Source organism: Macaca nemestrina, chromosome 13 (assembly GCF_043159975.1).
Source record: "Macaca nemestrina isolate mMacNem1 chromosome 13, mMacNem.hap1, whole genome shotgun sequence".
Taxonomy (NCBI): domain Eukaryota; kingdom Metazoa; phylum Chordata; class Mammalia; order Primates; family Cercopithecidae; genus Macaca; species Macaca nemestrina.
This window is the reverse complement of record NC_092137.1, coordinates 15314375-15333753: the sequence shown is the minus strand read 5'-3', so window position 1 is coordinate 15333753 and position 19379 is coordinate 15314375. Positions and strand designations below refer to the sequence as shown.

At 41.7% G+C, this 19379-nt stretch overlaps 1 protein-coding gene across 2 annotated transcripts in view; it reads left to right on the top strand.

Annotated features, from left to right (window-relative positions):
- The window catches only part of LOC105486455 (NBAS subunit of NRZ tethering complex), a 390628-nt gene that overhangs the window by 266528 nt on the left and 104721 nt on the right, over window positions 1-19379 (top strand). For both annotated transcript variants that reach the window (XM_011749319.3, XM_071076257.1), the window contains exons 41-42: window positions 4992-5221; window positions 10623-10733. In XM_011749319.3, coding sequence (XP_011747621.2) covers window positions 4992-5221; window positions 10623-10733 — 341 coding nt within the window. The remainder of the gene's footprint in view (window positions 1-4991; window positions 5222-10622; window positions 10734-19379) is intronic.

Below are 19379 nucleotides of genomic sequence, written 5' to 3'. Positions count from 1 at the left end.
GACTCTAATGGCAAGTGTATTAGTTCATTCTCACACTGCTATAAAGAACTATCTGAGACTCGGTAATTTATGAAGAAAAGCGGTTTAATTGACTCATAGCTCAGGCTTTGCAGGAAGCATGGCTGGAAGGCCTCAGGAAACTTACAATCATGGCAGAAGGCGAAGGGGAAGCCAGCACGTCTTACCATGGTGGAGCAGGGGAGAGAGAGCAAAGGGGGAAGTGCCACACACTTTTAAACAACCAGATCTCCTGAGAACTCCATCACGAGAACAGCAAGGGGGAAAATCTGCCCCCATGATTCAATCACCTCCCACCAGGGCCTTCTTCAGCATGTGAGGATTACAATTCGAGATGAGATTTGGGTAGGGACACAAAGCCAGGTTATAGCAACAAGTCTTACTAACATGTAGTGGGAGCTGTGTCTACATTGGTCCAATCAAGAGCCTTGTATTTTTAAGAGATGCCCCTTCCTACATACCGAATATAAAAGGATGGTTCTTATGGAGCATTATGCATGGGAGTTATAGCGCTGCTTTGTCACTTCCCAGCTTAAAGGCCTTAGATGAGTTCATTCTTTATTCATCTGTAAAACAGAGATGACAGTAAGAGATGCCTGTCCTACAGGGTTGTTAGTGCAAAATGAGACTCAGTACATGTTAATGCAAAATGAGACTTAGTACATGTTTTAGCACTAGACGTGTTCCATCCTGAAGACTGAAATGCTAGATTTTTATCCTTAAATATCTCTTGGGTAAAGTGAATAAGTTTTTTGTACAAAGAATATGAAATAAAAATGATTCACAGAGGACTAGATAATTTGCATTTAGTGAGTAGAGATTAAAGTTGCATAAACTGTGTAGAAATCTGTTGGCTATAATGTGTGGCCTGAAATTATAATTTTTTTTTTTTTGAGATCAGGATCTCAGTCTGTCCCACAGGCTGGAGTACAGTGTTGTGATCATAACTCACTGCAACTTTAAACTCCTGAGTTCAAGTGATCCTTGTGCTTCAGCCTCCCTAGTAAGTAGGACTATAGGCATGCACCATTATGCCAGGCTAAGTTTCATTTTCTTAATTTTTTTTGTGGAGACAGGGTCTCACTATGTTGCCCAGGCTGGTCTTAAACCTCTGGCCTCAGTTGAGCCTCTAGCCTCATAGAACATCCTTCTTTCTACACCTGCAGGGATTTGCAAAAATTTATTTTTTCAATGACAGAAGTCTCGCACTGTCACCCAGGCTGGAGTGCTGTGGTGCAATCTCAGCTCACTGCACCCTCGCCTCCTGGGTTCATGTGATTCTCCCACCTCAGCCTCCTGAGTAGCTGGGACTACAGGTGAATGCCCCCATGCCCAGCTAATTTTTTTGGTACTTTTAGTAGAAACGGAGTTTCTCCATGTTGGCCAGGTTGGTCTCCCACTCCTGACCTCAAGGGATCCACCTGCCTCCACGTCCCCCTCTGCCTTCCAGATTGCTGAGATTACAGGTGTGAGCCACCGTGCCCAGCCTCTTAATGACAGAATTCTTATACATTTTTAGGATTTTAGTCTTAGAAAGCTGATCACCTGGTGATGCTCCTTTGCTTTATATCTGAAGAAACTGAGTCCCTGTGGAATCAAGAAAGGGAATCAACTGCTCCCTCCATGGAGTTTCCAGAACTCTTGGCTTATGATTGTGTGAGGCTGCTTATATTTGGATGCCTTCTCTGAACTGTTTATGTGTACATCTTTGTCAGTCAGTAAGTTTTAATTCTTTCAGAGTAAGCTCTGTGTCTAATTTGTTTTCATAGAATAGTGGAGAAAGGAGAGCTTTAAAATACCTTTGTGTTTTTTTTTTTTTAGTACCCCGTAACAAACTGTGAGGAGGATGTGCTATTAACATTCTTTTACAAGTGAGGAAACAGATAGGAGGTAACTTGTTCCAGCCTGCGTCTCTACTGAGTGGGGAAGCTGCAATATCAACCAGCACTACAGACTTCAAAGCCAGTCCAATCTGCTCCTGCTTTGACCATGTACCTGATATGTGCAGGAGACTCTGCTGTGTTCTGCAAATTATGTTACACACATGGTCTCTGCCCTCCAGAAGTTTTAATTTAAGAGAAGGCAATGCAAAATGAATTACACAGTAGAGGTACACTTAAACTATGATTTGTGTGTGCCTTTTAGCCAATTCCAGAGTTCCTTTTATTTCTGGAGTACCTCCTTCCTGCCAGGTCTTGGTTTGTACATTTTATATATATTGTCTCTTAGGCTTCTCACAACCATGAACGCTGCATATTATCACTGCTATTTTATAGATGAGACAGTGAAGTTCATAGTTAAGTGATTTGTACAAGGTCATTCAGCTAGTAAGCTCTGTGTGTCTGTGCTTATTTCACCGTGCCATGTCATTTTATTCCTTGGCAAAAGGAGACAATACTGTCTTTTGGTCACATATGAAGGTTGTATGTGGGGACTCAAAACTTTCTGCAGGTTACGTAAGAGCCTGTGGAAATGTTTGTAGCGATAACCGTGCTCATTCTTGCTATGCACTAATATTTTGGAGCTTTTCTCTTCACCTGGCCTTGGGATTTGTTTCATGGACTATATTAGAATACAAAGAGAATAGAAACCAGCAGGATTCTGCCATTGAGGCTAATGAGAAGTGTAGGCCGCTCTCCTAGTACATGTATTAAATCTTGGAGATACCAGAAAATAAAAAGTCAAAAATGAATGTGGAACAAAACTATGAGAAACCGTTGCAAGAACTAAGGGAGTTGGTTCTAAGAGTAGGGGATAGAAACAATAAATAGCCTGGTAGAGAGAGGGGTGTGGAGTTATATGGAGAGATAGGTTAGATGGTTATAGCCTTTCCTTCAAGGTGTATTCAGCAAGTTCAGGCGGAAAACTTTAGTCTGAAAGCACCAGGTGAGAATATACATGAAGAAAAGCCTTCTTCATTGTTTTGCTGAACATAGATTTGGTTGTGGGGTATAAATCTGGGGCACTAGGAACTCCTTCAAGGAACAACAAAAAGAGCTCTCCTGCCACCCTAAAACCATGATCATTGGATATTTGGTCTTGCTCTCTCTACAACTGGGAATGAAAGTGCAAATCAGATGAGGCATAAGAGTAGCAGGCCACGGCAGTGCACACCAGAGTGCCAAGCAGGTGAAGATGGGCCAGCTGGCCCATGAGCAGCATCCCTGCATCAGAGAACTGCAGAGGTGGAGGTTCAGGGTGGTGCCCTGAGGGGTTTGGCCAACAGATAGAAAGGGGATTTAGTTAAATGTCAGCCATAGATGCACTAAGAGCTGGGTCACGGCATCCCCTTTGCCTAAATCTGTTGCCAGGAATACTGTTTATATGCAGCTGGTTCCCAAATCACTCCCTAATTGCAGTTAGATTTGGCTTATACACTTCATTTTTCCTTCAAGCCTTAGCCATATAGATGTTAGCACATTTTCTACCTTTTACTGGAATTTGTCTCCCTGTTTTTTGCTGCCCTCATTATTACTGGTATGGTACCTGAGTATTTAACCTAGACATTAACTATTTGAAGAAAACTTTGATAACACCTGCCCATTCCTGTGTATTCCCAGAGCACCCTAGGCTTAATTGTATCACACCATTTTACAGTTGTTTGCATCACTCTCTGTCCTGATAGATTGTATTCCTGTAGGGAAGAGCCATGTCCTCAGTGAATGACTTGTTACTTAACAGGTGCACAGGAAATATTTATTGAATGAATGAAAGATGGCCTTGTAGCTTACTGTGGAATAGTTTGTATTCAAACCCAGTTCTTTTAACTTGAAACACATATTTGTGGTTTTGAGAGTAGGACTCAGTGTATGCATACAGGTAGGGAAAAAAATTAAATATAATAAGATTGACTTTTACTCAAATCCGTGTGCCAGAATCTAAGAAGATTTCTTTAATTGTTTTTTATCGGCACTCCCAGATTGTTCCTTAATAGGATCAAGAGAAAGAATGTCAGGCTAGGTTTGGTAATCTAGACATTGACAAATCTCCTATGCAGCTGAGAATAATGGCTTACACACTGGAAATGCTGACAGCTTACTATAATTTGCTGTGTGTTTCTGAGAACCAAAGGTAGATTCTTGTTTTTTTCCTCTAATTTGCTTATATTAAATATGTGGCATGTCTTCCCAGGAATTTGGATTGATCGAGTTAGTGCTGTTCAAGTATTAAGCTCCCTGTTAAGTAATTCCAAAATCATGGCTCAGCTCTGTAACTTCATTAACACCCAGACCAACTTTAATACAAATAAATGTGGCCAGTTAATCACTTACTCTCCTTCCCTGTCAGCTGTTGGATTCTAGGTTGTGTTCTATTTGAATGAATTTCTTGTTATTAGAGAAGCTGCTAGGAATCATAGAATAATATCCCATTGAGCCCCAAATTAGAAGAGTAAAAATTGGTTGGAAGCCTTTTTTTATGCAACTTGCACTGTTTATGATTTCAGGAACAGGGTGGAGGTTTTTTTCCGAACTTATCCCTGGAGAAAATACTTTTCTCCTCAGCGGTCTAGCCATTTATAGTGAGGTTATTGAACTGCAACTTTGTTATTGAGAACACTTACTGTAGTCTATAGCAAATTTATCCAGAGGCAATGGCGATGAAAATTACTTCCAGAGTGAGTTACTGTGAGTGATCAGATGGTTGGGAGACAAATCTGATGGAGGTTTATAGTAGTTGAAAGAGCAAGAATATATTGTTTTTTAAGTGTTTGGAGGTTTTAAGATTGAAGAACAGAGCAAGAGTTCAATAAGCTGTTTTTAGGCCTAGTTCTGTTCCTGTCTTTGTGGTCTGCTACGTGGGTAAAGTGCCACTTCTGCAAACTGACTTTTCAGGGCCGTTGTGAGCCTTATGAAATGGCAACAGTGTACGGAGCCAAACAGTTCCTTGCAGACATGGCCTTCTTCCTTTTGTTACTCACTTGCTCATGTTCGTATGACGTTTGTCAAATGTCTTCTTTTCCATGTCTTTCCTAGGCTGATCCCAAAGAACTAATCAAGATGGTCACCAGGCATGTGACTCGACATGGGCATGAAGCCTGGCCTGAAGACCTTGTTTCACTGACCAAGCAGTTACACTACTACAATGAACGCCTCCTGGATTTCACTCAGGCGCAGATCCTTCAGGGCCTTCGGAAGGGTGTGGACGTGCAGCGGTTTACTGCAGATGACCAGTATAAAAGGGAGACTATCCTTGGTCTGGCAGAGTAAGTGACACGCTTTGTCTCATAAGAGGATGGATTTAAACTGCAAAAGAACAAGTTCAGCTACCAGGACTATTAATTTCAGTCCTCTGAAGTTTTACATTCATGGTTGCTATGAATAGGGCTTTCCCCAACTTCTTCTAGTCTTATGTGGGCTGTGTGCCTTCTCCAAACCGATCAGTAAATGCAGACAGCATTCCCAGCTAAAAAAGTTTCCCAGATGTTTAAATTATTAGTTAAAATAATGATTTTTGGCTGGGTGTGGTGGCTCATGCCTGTAATCCCAGTACTTTGGGAGGCTGAGGTGGCCCAAGATCTCAAGATCCCTTGAGGCCAGGAGTTTGAGACCAGCCTGGCCAACATGGCAAAACCCTATCTCTACTAAAAATACAAAAATTAACCAGGCATGGTAGCATATGCCTGTAATCCCAGCAATTTGGGAGGATGAGGCATGAGAATCACTTGAACCCAGAAGGTGGAGGCTGCAGTGAGCCGAGATCATGCCACTGCACTCCACTCCAGCTTGGGCAACAGAGCGAGACTCTATCTCAAAAATACCAAATAATGATTTTTTAAGCTTATTTTTTTAAGTTTCTATTTTTTAAAAAAATTTCCTATAGTTTTGATAACCCAGTTCTAAAATTATGACCATGTTAGAGGTAATAACGTGGTTGGGGCGAAAAATGGGAAGCTCAGGGTGGAAATTTAAAAATAAGATTGTCCTCTGTGTCTGGCTAGAAATCTCACTTTTCAAAGCACATGGCACTTTAATTTCCTCTTCAGTATGGTCAACTAGATACAATTGACTTGTTGTTCAGGGTAACTTTATCTGTCCTGGTCTTCTAGAGAAAGAGAAGCCAACTGTTTTCCCTTTAGTCCCTTCCCTCTGTCAAGAGAAGAGCAGGCCTGTTGTGAGATGATCCCTCAGTTCAAGGCCCAAGCGGAGACCTTGCTTTCTCAATGTGGAATTCCCTTTGATTTTAGTGCTGGTGTTTGCTTTTTGTTTTAGTTGTTCAGGTCAAATGAGAAGTACTTACATGTTAGAAGTTGGGAAAGTGTGTTCACCCACAACAGTTATTAAGTAGAGATGTTTTGTTTTTAAGACCATAATTTATTGAGTGCTTATCATGGGCAAGGCACTATGCAAAGTGCTCTATAAACTTTGTATAAATGTCTTTTAATCCTCAAGGATAACCCTATGAGAGAAAATGTTGTTATCCCTAGTTTATAGTTGAGAAAAATGGTGCTTAGGGATATCAAGTAACTGGCTGAGTTTCCATAGATGGTGAGAATCACAGCTATGATTTTAACCTGGATCCATCGCAAAGCCTCACATCTTCACCACAGCACCGTATGCCTCCCCTACTACCCATTGCATTCTCAAGGAAGCAGTGGATGTGATTCAGTCTCTAGGCTTCCAGCCTTTGAAACTAAGGTTAAATTGTACCTACATTTAATGATTATTTTTCTCTCCTGACAACTTACTTTAAAATAGCAAAAATAATCTTGATTGTGGTAGTGGAGTATGTTATTTTTTATCATTATCATTTAAATCCTTGAGAAGGTGGCAAACTCATCTTGGTTCTCTGTAATACTTTTATATTAGCCTGGACTTCTTTCTTATTAGAAGACACCCAAAATTCTCTTTAGAATAAGGCATGGCATAGAGAGATCAAAAGAAAAATAGCAGGAACAACCTATAGCTGGTCTCAATTAAGAAGAGAAATATGGAATTGTTTTTCTCTTCTCCTCTGTCCTTCCGGAGGTTCATAATTTCATAACGTCATTTTGTGTCCAGTTTGAAAGTGACCTGAGAGTCCAACCTTCTGACTTTTAAGAAAAGGAATCAGAACTAGAGAGCTTTAAAGAGTTGCTCAAGGTCACACAGCCAGGAGTTGAGCTTGGGTTACTTAAGTCCAGTATGCTTTTGCTGGACATTTGGTAATCCTTGGTGCCATGTTCATGGTTTCTTAGAAGATGATTATCATGCAGAATAAAAACTTATAAGGCAAGGCATGCCTTATATCATCAGTTACATTTTGCTAGAGTTTTTGGCCTTTATTTTCTTTGTTAAGCATGCAGCTAGCATATGCTATTTGAACTATGTCCTAGAGAACAAATATATGCTTTTGATAAATATATAATAGAATCTTCTGTATAATCTGTTACTTAGAAAAATATACAGCAGTGTTTGAATGGCTTCTTTAAGATGTCTCAGAGTTTCCACCAGCTTGCTGCTTTCTTCTTCTGCTATGGAGTTGGGATGTCAATGTCTCCCACACAAGAATTCTTGAAGGATTCACATCCTTCCGTTTGCAGCATCACCTTCACTTGTACACAGTGTGACCATTCTTCCTTGTCTTTCTCACTGCATGTCCCTTTTCTTTTCTCTTCTCTTCTTTTCTCTTCTCTTTTTTTTCTTTTCCTTTCTTTTTTTTTTTTTTTTTTTTTTTTGAGACGGAGTCTCGCTGTGGCACCAGGCTGTAGGGCTATGGCAGGATCTTAGCTCGCCACAACCTCTGCCTCCTGGGTTAAAGTGATTATCCTGCCTCAGCCTCTCGAGTAGCTGGGACTACAGGTGTGTGCCACCATGCCCGGCTAATTTTTTGTATTTTTAGTAGAGACACAGTTTCACTGTGTTCGCCAGGATGGTCTCAATCTCCTGACCTCGTGATCCACCCACCTCGGCCTCTCAAAGTGCTGGGGTTACAGGTGTGAGTCACTGCACCCAGCTGCATGTCCATTTTCATGCCATTAGTTTTCTGTAAGTGCATTGTACCTGTCCTTTACTATCTGTATGTCTTAGGGAATACATTCTCAGGGGTCAGGCAGGTAACTGTGAAGAGGGTATAACATAGTTTGGGTCCTTCCCACCTTTACCAAGAGATAAAGATATCAGCCCTTATTGAAAATGTCTTGTGCCTGGCAATGTGCCATACCCCCATAATAGAAAGGATGAATTAGTAATCGTCCCCTGTTCTCAAGGAATTCTCATTCCATGATGTGGAGGTAGGTAGTCAAATAAATACTTCAAGAAACAATTTCTAGGCTGGGTGTGGTGGCTCACACCTATAATCCCAGCACTTTGGGAGGCCAAGGTGAGAGGAATGCTTGAGACCAGGAGTTCAAGACCATCCCTGGCAACATAGCAAGGCCTTGTCTCTACCAAAGAAACAAAAACAAAAACAAACAAACAAAAAACTAGGTGTGGTCGTATGTTCCTGTAGTCCCAGCTACTCTGGAGGCTGAGGTGGGTGGGTGGGTGGATGGCTTGATCCTGGGAGGTCAAGGCTACAATGAGCCTTGATTGTAGTACTGCACTCCAGCCTGGAAGGCAGAGAAAGACCCTGTCTTCACCAAAAAAAAAGAAAAAAAAAGAATTTCTAATTGACAATGACCTAATCCATGGGTTGACAAAGTTAATCCCAGCCTTCGTCTCTTTTATAGCTCATGAACAAAGAATGATTTTAGCATTTTTTTTAAGGTTTTATAGTAACAAAAACAAAAACAAAAGCCATAAAAAGAAGACTATGCCAGAGAGACTGGCAGTAAAGCCTGAAATATTGACTATATTACCTTTCCCAGAAAACGTTTGCCAGCCCCTGGCTATGCAAGCATATAAATGCCATGGTTTCCTTAGCTTGGGGAAATACAGCCTTAGCAGACTGACTTAATAGTAACAGGTTTCTTTTCTGTCTCTGTGTTTTCACCCACACCATTCTTCCAACTAAAAATTCCATCCTACGTTTCTCTACTGGAAAATAGGAGTCAGTCTTGCGGTAGTCTTTCTAAAATGGCCTTAATGTGAGTGCTCAGGACTGCTCTCTTGGAATTATTTATAGGCCTAGAGATTCTCAAATCTGGTGATGTCATTCCCTGGTTTAAACTTTCCACGGACTCTTCATTGCCTGGAGAATGAGACGCAGGTCCCCTAGCAGGCCTGAGGACCCAGTACGTTCCTCGCTTTGACCCTCGCTTTCTCTCTCATCTCTGAGAAGCCCTCATTCTCTCAGAAGGCTCTTCTCCCTCCCACCCTCGGCTGGGTGTGGGTATAATTATCCTCCTAGTTGCAGTTCACATTGGTCACTTTCCGTTCTTGTGGAACTTCATGGTCTTCTCTTTTAGCTCTACCACCGCTATGTTTAATTGCTGGTTCACATCTCCTGTCTTCCACTAGGCTGTGGATTCCTCAAGAAAGATGCTTGTTTGTTTTTATTTCCTAAGGAGCTAGCACAATACCTGGCACAGGGTAGAAAACATAGAAGTTTGTGGCCGGGCGCGGTGGCTCAAGCCTGTAATCCCAGCACTTTGGGAGGCCAAGACGGGCGGATCACGAGGTCAGGAGATCGAGACCATCCTGGCTAACATGGTGAAACCCCGTCTCTACTAAAAAATACAAAAAAAACTAGCCGGGCGAGGTGGCGGGCGCCTGTAGTCCCAGCTACTCGGGAGGCTGAGGCAGGAGAATGGCGTAAACCCGGGAGGCGGAGCTTGCAGTGAGCTGAGATACGGCCACTGCACTCCAGCCTGGGAGACAGAGCGAAACTCCGCCTCCAAAAAAAAAAAAAAAAAAAAGAAAACATAGAAGTTTGTTAAGTGATTCATTGCGCTTTCTGAAATCTCTACCCCTAGACCGGGGATGCACTATGTTTTGATTGTAGGCTCCGGAGTCTAGTTCGTATCTTTTCAACCACAGCACTGTGACGTTCTGACTGGACAGGTCTTGGCTGTGGGGGCTGCCTATGCAGAATGCTTGGGATGCCTACGCCGGGTGCTCAGGATGCCATGTGGGGCTGCCCATGCGCGGTACTCGGGCTGCCTCCGTGGAGTGCTCGGAATGCCCGTGCGGGGCTGCCTACAGGGGGTGCTCCGGATGTTTATGTGGGGATACCTACCTGGGGATTCCTGGGATGTCTATGTGGGATGTCTGCGGGGTGCTCGGGATGCCTCCACGGGACTGCCTACACATGGTGCTTGGGGTGCCTACAGGGGGATGCCCACATGGGTGCTCGGGATCCCTACTGGGGGATGCCTGTGTGGGACTATCGACGTAGAATGCTCAGCAGCACCCATGAGATGCCAGTAGTGCATCTGCCCCTTGCCCCACTTTTTATGCTCAAAATGTTTCCAGACATTGTCAAATGTCCCCTGGGGAACAACATCATGCACAGTTGAGAACTACTGGTCTAGACAAGTCCTTAGTAAATTGTAATGTACCACAGTGAAAAAGAGCATGACAATTCCTTGGAAGTACTTTTCCTGGACCACTGTGAACTGTATTATTAAGGATCATACTGCTTGCACCCCTCTCACTGGAGAGCAGTCCTAATGAGCATTTTCGTTGCTGATTGAAGTCATGTGTTTCTCCTCTCTCCCTTCCTGGGCCTGATGGACGTTTCTGCAGAACCCTAGAGGAAAGCGTCTACAGCATTGCTGTGTCTCTGGCACAACGTTACAGTGTCTCCCGCTGGGAAGTTTTTATGACCCATTTGGAGTTCCTCTTCACGGACAGTGGGTAAGCACACAGTTCATATATACGTTTATTTCCATGTCTGTCTTTAGAGTCTATCTTTGAAGAATCTTGAAGAAGTTGTAAAGTACAATTTTAGTTTTCCTTTCATCTACAGTGGACTAGTGTCTTGGTAAGTTCTTTCCTTTGATATATCTTTACCATTCATGGATGTATTCATTCAAATGTTTTTACTGAAAATTTTTTGTGTACTGGACTAAGTATTAGTCACTAGGGTTACAAGGATGAGCAAAAGCAGGCATCCTAGCTGTCTTGGAACTTATAGCCTACAGTGGGAGACAGATGATAATTGAATAATGACATAAGCAAATGTGAAATTAAAACTCTGAAAAGTACTGTATAATAGAGCTCAATTAGAGGGTTTGGCATAGTTAGCAGAGGCTTTTCCCAGGAAGTAACACTTAAGCAGGACTTAAATATTGGCTTGGAGTTAACTACACAAGTAGAAGGGAACCATTTTCTAGGTAGACAATACAGTAAGTTCAAAGGCCCTTTGATTAGGAAGAGATGGACAGTGTTGGTGAGGTGCAAGGATTCGTGTGGAACATGGTGTGAGATGAGACTGGGACAAGGCATAGGAGCCAAGCTGTACGGCAAGATCATGGAGGCCCTAGCAAGGGCTTTTGACTTCTTCCTGAGAATAATAAATAGAAGGTTAGGATAATAGAAGGTTAGTTAAGGATTCTGGTGAACAAGGACGTAATATGACCAGATTTTGCATTTCGATAAGATCACTTTGGCTACTGTGTTGAAAGATTTTAGGAAAGTTAGAGTGGACATATGTGACCAGTTAGGGAGCTATTGTGGTAACAGACGGCATGACAAGTGATCATTGCTTGGAGTAGGGATTTGAGGTACAGAAAAGGAGGCCAGAATGGGTTTTAGAGATACTTACAAGGTGAAATAGATAGTACTTAATATATTGGTTAATAAGGATAAACTAGATATGAGGGTGAGTAAAAGGGGAGGTGTCGCGATGCACCCCTAGGTTCTTACTTGTTCACCTGCTAGATGGTGGCATTACTCAGTGAGATAGGAAGCACCCAGTGAGGTAAGGCATTTTGAGGGGAGTGTGAGGAAAAGGCAAGAGAGGTCGGCACCGTGGCTCACGCCTGTAATCCTAACACTGTGGGAGGCCACAACAGGTAGATCACTTAAGGTCAGGAGTTTGAGACCAGCCTGGCCAACATGGAGAAACCCTGTCTCTACTAAAAATACAAAAATTAGCTGGGCATGGTGGCAGGCTCCTCTTTAATCCCAGCTACTTGGGAGGTTGAGGCAAGAGAATAGCTTGAACCCGGGAGATGGAGGTTGCAGTGAGCAGAGATCATGCCGTTGCACTCCAACCTAGGCAACAGAGAATAAGACTCTGTCTCCAAGAAAAAAAAAAAAAAGGAAAGAACAAATAGACAAGGTAATGAGGAAATTAAACACACTGAAACAGTTAAGAGAAAAGGCCAAGTCAGCAGTTGGATCTTACAGATCTGGGGTTCAAATGGAGCTAGAAATACTAACTGGGGAGTCATAAGCACATAGATGAGAAATAAGTGATGTTGTGGATGTGCTTGGGGAGGGAACAGAGAGTGAGGAAAGGAGAAAGCTTGCGGCAGTGCTTGAACTCTTCCACATATAAAATGGTAAAGGAAGAGCTGCTAAAAAAAGGGTCAGAAAGAGAGCAGCAGGAGAGGTAGATAAGAGGGAAAACAGGAATCTTATTTTAGGGAAGCCATGGGAAGAAAGAGTTTAAAGAAGGGGAGTGAGTATTGAGTGGGGTGAAATCCTGCTGAATGGCCAAGAAATGCTATTTTTAGCACCTTTAATTTTTATTAAACACTTAGAAATTTTAACATTTCCTTTTTAAGTATTAAATTGCTACATGGGAGATAATGTTATCTATGATAAATATTGCATGGATGTCATCATTTTTGAGGCACAGTAATATGTTCAAATAAATATTTCTTATGATTGGCATTTAAAAATATCCTGGCATTTTATTAAATATCTTTTTTCTTTCATTGAATGTTATGTAAAAGGGTGTTGTATCTGTACAAACAGGATGCTTCCTTGGTCTCTGAATATGTTATAAATTATCAGGCAATCGAGTGATGTGCAAGACTGTTCCTGGCATATCATTATACCTGATAGCACTGTGATTATGCAGATGCACAGCAATTACAAAAGCAGGAAATCATTACCTCCTGGCATCATCACTTGTGAGTGGCAAAGCACTTAATATTGATTTAGTAATTGGTGTTAGGTGCTGCCTATTCTTTACTTAAAAGGCAGCTGTTTGCCTTACTATTTAATCTAGCTTGGTAACATAGAAATCAGCCTTGTTAATACAATAGAAATCGCCCAACATTTATTTATTGAGTGAGTGCCACTGGGAAGTTACAAGAGAAATAATGTTGTTTGTTTTAGGGTTTTGTTTTACTGTTCCTTTAAAAAGTAATTTTTTCCCCTGTAAAGTTCTTTTTCTCATAATTGTGAGAAAGGTTTCGGAGGTTATCACCTGCATCAGCACATTTGCGGATAAGTGCACACAGAGAGGGTTGGGTGAAATACCATTATATAGCAGATGAATCGTAAGCCTTAAAATCAAAATAGCTAGATCAAACAAATCCTATTGGTGTCACTTCTAGGTGTGTGTCCATGGGCAAGATAATTCCCTTCTCTGAAGCTCATTTTCCTCCACTTTAAGCAAGGAGTAATACAAATTAAATTATTTTATGGCAAAATATCTAACCTGTAGTACCTCACACATGATCACAACTTCATTAATGGAAGGTTTTCCTGGAATTTCACTCTTGTCAGAGATAATTCTCATAAACACATATGTTTTTGAGTTGCTGGACTCTCTTCTTCCCCATTTCCTGCTGTTTTGTTTTGTTTTGTTTTAATGTCCTGCTAGTTTTAAATAGCAGTGATGGCTTTGGGTAGCCATGAATGCCTAGAATCACTTCCAACTAGCAGACACTGGCTCTCAGCCTCTTGGTTCCACTGGGGCATGTTGAGCCCCCCAGACTCAAGGCTGCTTTGTCACTCATTACAGACTTAGTAGCCATCTTCAGCTCTGGGCTATTCTAGACATGTCGGTGGATTTTTATAGACAACAGTAACTACCAGAGTACCTGTGGCCTATTGATGACAGCATGGGTTTTGTAGTCAGATCAAGTTTCCAGATCCAAGTCTACTGCCCATAGCCACCAACCATGTAGCCTAGACCATGTTTCTTAATCCTCTTGAGTCACTATTTTCTAGGTTACAAGGATCATTATCCTCACCTTAGAGGGTTGTGAAGATTAGAGAAAATCTGTGGAAAGTGTATAACCGAGTAGCTCTTTTAAATTTGTATTAGTCCATTCTCACACTGCTATGAAGAAATACCTGAGATTGGGTAATTTATAAAGAAAAGAGGTTTCATTGACTCAGTTCCACACGGCTGGGAAGGCCTCAGAAAACTTTCACCAATCATGGTGAAAGACGAAGGGGCAGGGAGGCAGGAAGAAGTGCCAAGCAAATGGAGAAAAGCCCCTTATACAACCATCAGATCTCATGAGAACTCACTCACTGTCATGAGAACAGCATGGGGGTAACCATCCTCATGATTCAGTTACCTCTCACCGCTTTCCTCCCACAACATGTGAGGATTATGGGAACTATAATTCAAGATGAGATTTGGGTGGGGACACAACCAAACTATATCAAGGCTGTTATGTTTTTTTTGTGCTATTCTTGTTAATTCTGCCGATTTGATTAGTACCTTTCAGTTTTGGACGCAGGGTCATTTTGAAATGCAGAGGCTGCTTCTGGCTGATGTAATAGTACTACATTTATTCATCAAATGTTGTTATTATTACTTAGTATCTTTGTATTCCAAGCATAATGTTAAGTGCTGAACAAGACAGACACATCCTTGCCCTAATGGAGCTTATATTCTAATAGGGAACCCTCCCCCATCACCCTGACCCCCACAAAAGCTGCTGAAAAGCAAGTTACATGTAGTAAGTACCATAAAGGAAATGCACACGAAGTAGGCCTTCCAAGGGGAAGGCCTCTCTTGGATGTGAAGAGGAAGGAGCTGACTACTGAAGAGGAATGGAGAAAAGGGCATTCCAGACCGTGAGAAAAGAAGGCCTGGACAGTTCTTGTGTTTTTGAGTAACTAAAGAAAGACCATTGTGGCTGGGATAGAGTAAGCAAAGGAGAACTAAACTGAGGACAGAACATGTCTTTATACTGCCAGACTTGGTAACACCTTCCATCTTTTCCCTTCTTATTTAGACAGCAGATTTCAAGGCCAAACATCCTATGCTTTGGTTTCACTCTCATATCTACTTTTTGGTCCCTCAAGTGGTTATACAAGTGATTTATCTTGGTTGCCAGAGATCATAATACTATTTTCTTCAATGTTGGTTAGTTTACTATTGTTTCCTTCAGACACATGGGAAGGGTCCCAGGTCATCGGGACTCTGAATGTGCTGTGCTGTTTACCAGAGCTGATTTCATATTCTCTAGTAGGATTATTTTGGTCCCAGATGCAAGAATGGGTAAGAACAAGGTCTGTCTGAGTAGAGATGAGTAAACTATAATGCATCCGCCTTACCTTTTTCTGAATTGAAACAGAAGATAGAATTTCTGCCTGAAGGTTACTATTGTTCAGGTGGGTTTGTGTCCAGGTTGCTACCCTGTAAAGAATTCTAAATTCTGGCCTTTATGTCCCATGGCGCCCGGTCCCATCAACCCCCAAGGGCTGAGGAGTGCAGGCGCCGCTCGGGACTGGTGGGCAGCTCCACCTGCAGCCCTGGTGCAAGATCCACTAGGTGAAGGCACCTGGGCTCCTGAGTCTGGTGGGGACTTGGGCAACTTTTATGTCTAGCTAAGGGATCATAAACGCATCAATCAGCACTCTGCGTCTAGCTCAGGGATTGTAAATACACCAATCAGTACTCTGTATCCAGCTAACCTAGTGGGGACTTAGAGAACTTTTATGTCTAGCTCTCTGTGTCTAGCTAAAGGATTGTAAACGCACCAGTCAGCACCCTGGGTCTATCTAGCTCAGGGTTTGTAAATGCACCAATCAGTACTCTGTATCTAGCTAACCTAGTGGGGACTTGGAGAACTTTTATGTCTAGCTAGAGGATTGTAAATGCACCAATCAGCACTCGGTCAAAACGAACCAATCAGTTCTCTGTAAAATGGACCAATCAGCCCTCTGTAAAATGGACCAATCAGCAGGATGTGGGTGGGGCCAGATAAGGGAATAAAAGCAGGCTGCCCCAGCCGGTTGGCGACTGTCCTTTGGGGTCCCCTTCGGTAGTGTGGATGCTTTTTTTTTCGCTCTTTGCGATAACTGTTGCTGCTGCTCAGTCTTTGGGTCCACGCTGCCTTTATGAGCTGTAACACTCACCCGGAAGGTCTGCAGGTTCACTTCTGTCAGCGAGACCCGAACCCACCAGAAGGAAGAAGCTCCAGACACATCTAAACGTCTGAAGGAACAAACTCCGGACACGCCATCTTTAAGAACTGTAACACTCACCGCAAGGGTCCGTGGTTTCATTCTTGAAGTCAACGAGACCAGGAACCCACCAGTTACAGACACAATGTGAAGTGTATATATAGACAAGTTAGAATTGACATTCTATGAGAAATTAAAAGGCTTTAGGGATACCAGGTTGTCCTTACAGAAGAGACAAAGCCTATTCGTATGACCTTCAACATTCTCACTCTGTTGCTGTCATAAAACATTTCATAAAAGAACTACTGAATATCAGCATGATGAGAAATAGACTCTAAGATACTCTTTATTGATTCTCTCATCGACTCCCTGGGTGTTTTTGAAAAGTTAGTTAAATTCCATGCTTCAGTTTGCAGACACTTGGCCAAAATGTTGGCAAAACTAAAAAATGCCATGATTATCTTTTTTTTTTTTTTTTTTTTTTTGAGACGGAGTCTCGCTCTGTCGCCCAGGCTGGAGTGCAGTGGCCGGATCTCAGCTCACTGCAAGCTCCGCCTCCCGGGTTCACGCCATTCTCCTGCCTCAGCCTCCCGAGTAGCTGGGACTACTTGACCACGTTTTCTTTGAGTAATCACATATTCAGCTGTCAGGCAGCATTATGGATCAAGTGGTACATCAAGATCATCCTGAGGCATTTGTGTGCTGAGTTACTGGATTGACTTCCTCAGGCAGGAGCAGTTGTGATTTGGAGGGCAGAATGTCTTGTTGCTCGGTAGTGAGTGGTGAGGCCACTGTTCACCAGCAGTGATGGTTATTCACGTGGATTCATAGATCTTCATGCTTTTAGGGTTAGTCTTTGGGGAAAATGCTTACAAGCCACTGCAGCTGAACTGTGCCTAACATAAAATTTCAGCGTGAAAATATCAGCTTCATTGCTTTATTGAGTAGAAGCAGAAAGCCGGACTTGAAAGACCCAACTCAGAATCAGTCTCCATCTCTTACTAGTTGTGTGATTTTTGTCTGAGCCTCAGCTTCCTTCAGAGAATAGGAATATTTAGACCTTTTGCAGAGGGTTATTAATGAGTGTTAATGAGGTAAGAGAAACAAGAGTGCTGGTAGGTTATCTGTACATTTTCACTTCCAGCCCTTCCTCATCCTCTTTATTCTGTCTTCGTCCTTTCCCAGCAGCCTTCTCCCTTCTCCCATTCACCTTCTTCCTTCTTGCCTCCTCCTTCCTCTTTCCTTCTAAGTACTCCCTTCAGTGAGCTAATGAATTTTTGTAATCACTCAGTCTCAGCTGAGTAAAGAAAAATGTGTTTAAATAAATTTGTTTTTCTTATACAAATAAAAGTCCTTTCAATACATGATGTTCTTGAATCACATTTTTGGGTGACTGACATCTGGAAGCCATTACAGAACACCTTATTCATGAGATTAGTACTAATAATTTATTTCTGTGCATTGAGTACAACTAATGCTGGCTGCTTCTGTTAATCGCTGAAAGTTAAATATGCACTATGTATATAAGCTGCTTTATAACTAAAACTTGGTTCAGGAAAAATCACTTAAGCAGGTTTGAAGGGTAATCATTAATTTGATTAGTGAAAAGACCACAATGGTTTCTTGGTATTTCTTTCTACTCTTTTAAATATGGGTTCTTTGGAATTTTTTTCTAAACAAAGATTTCTAAGAAAGATTTCCCTTTTCTGGTTCCAAAGGGAAGATAACAGCTTCTTTCAATGGAAATGATTAAAATGAGTTATTGATTACTGGCATCTATAAAAGATCTTAGCACCTTGTAATTTACTGAAAAGGGACGTTTGGGTATTTATCATGTGTCAGTAAAGGTATTCCAGTATCTGTCTTGACAAGATAATTAGGTAAAATTGCACAGCAGGCAAACTAAATTGTAGGCACAGAAGAATAAGTGAGTGGGCAAGAGGGAAAGTAATGTGGATGAAGAGAGACTATATTCATAATCAAGTCAAACACAGATGAACTAAAGCTGTTATGATATAGTCATTGTCCATTTTGTAGATGAGTCTGTCTTGAATACTTGGTTTATCAAGATGTTATGAATGAAGTATGACAGGAGAACTCTTTTCGGTTATTGCTGCTGGGAGAGAGAACTCATGTCTGTGTTGCAGAAAGAATCCTGGTTTTGAAGCGGTTGTTGACACGGGTGCTTGACCTTGATGGTTGCTTTATGATGTCCTGAGCAGTTGTGTATTTTGAATCCAGACAGATCTGGACTCTTTGTCTTAGACAAGTCATATAACCTCTCTAAATGACAGTTTCTCATCTGTAAGTTGATAATTACCCAACTTTAACTTAGCAAGAAAGTAATCAGCATGATAAATATAAATTTGTTTTCTCTCTTCCGTTTGGCATGTTGTTCTGCCTGCAAATCTTTGTCAATAAGATTCCTTTTATTGCGACTACACAGTTTCTTATTCACTTCCTTACTACATTGTTTTCAGACTTCATTTGGAAATTACGAAGGAACATCAGAAATTCTGTGATTCACTGTCCCATACTACTGTGGGTACACTATCTTTCAGAGATGATGGTATTCTTTGAATAGTGATAGTATCAAGAATATTTTCGACCACCCAGCTATTTATATTCACTGTTCCGTGTACAGGCCCTTTTGCTTTCTTGATACTTCTGTTCACGTTATTTCTGCTTAATTTCTTTCTACAATGCCAAATTCAAGTGCTTCTTTCAGTAAGCCTTCCATTATCATTGATTTCTACATCCTCTGCAGTCACAGCTTTTAGTGATCCTACTCTTAATTGGACTATAATTGTGTGCCCTTTGTCAGGTGATACTGTTGTTTTGCATCATTATTTAACTGTAAGTATTTATAACTCAACTGGATTTTCAAACTTGGATGGGAGCTCTATGCTGTAAGTCTTTATGTCCTCCCCAGTTCTGAGCACAGTGCCTTCTACTTAGAGGACACCAAAGTTTTTGCTCATGCACTCATCTATTTAGCATTCACAAGACATATTGAATGTTTCCCTTGTGCCACACACTGGTTCTTAGTATTGAGAAACTAGAGATTCAGATGATGTAATAAGGTCTATGCCATCAAGCAGCACAGTCTAGTAAGGGAGATAGACAAGGTAATAAGTAGTTAAAATACATTATGAGTAACAGAATAGAAGGATA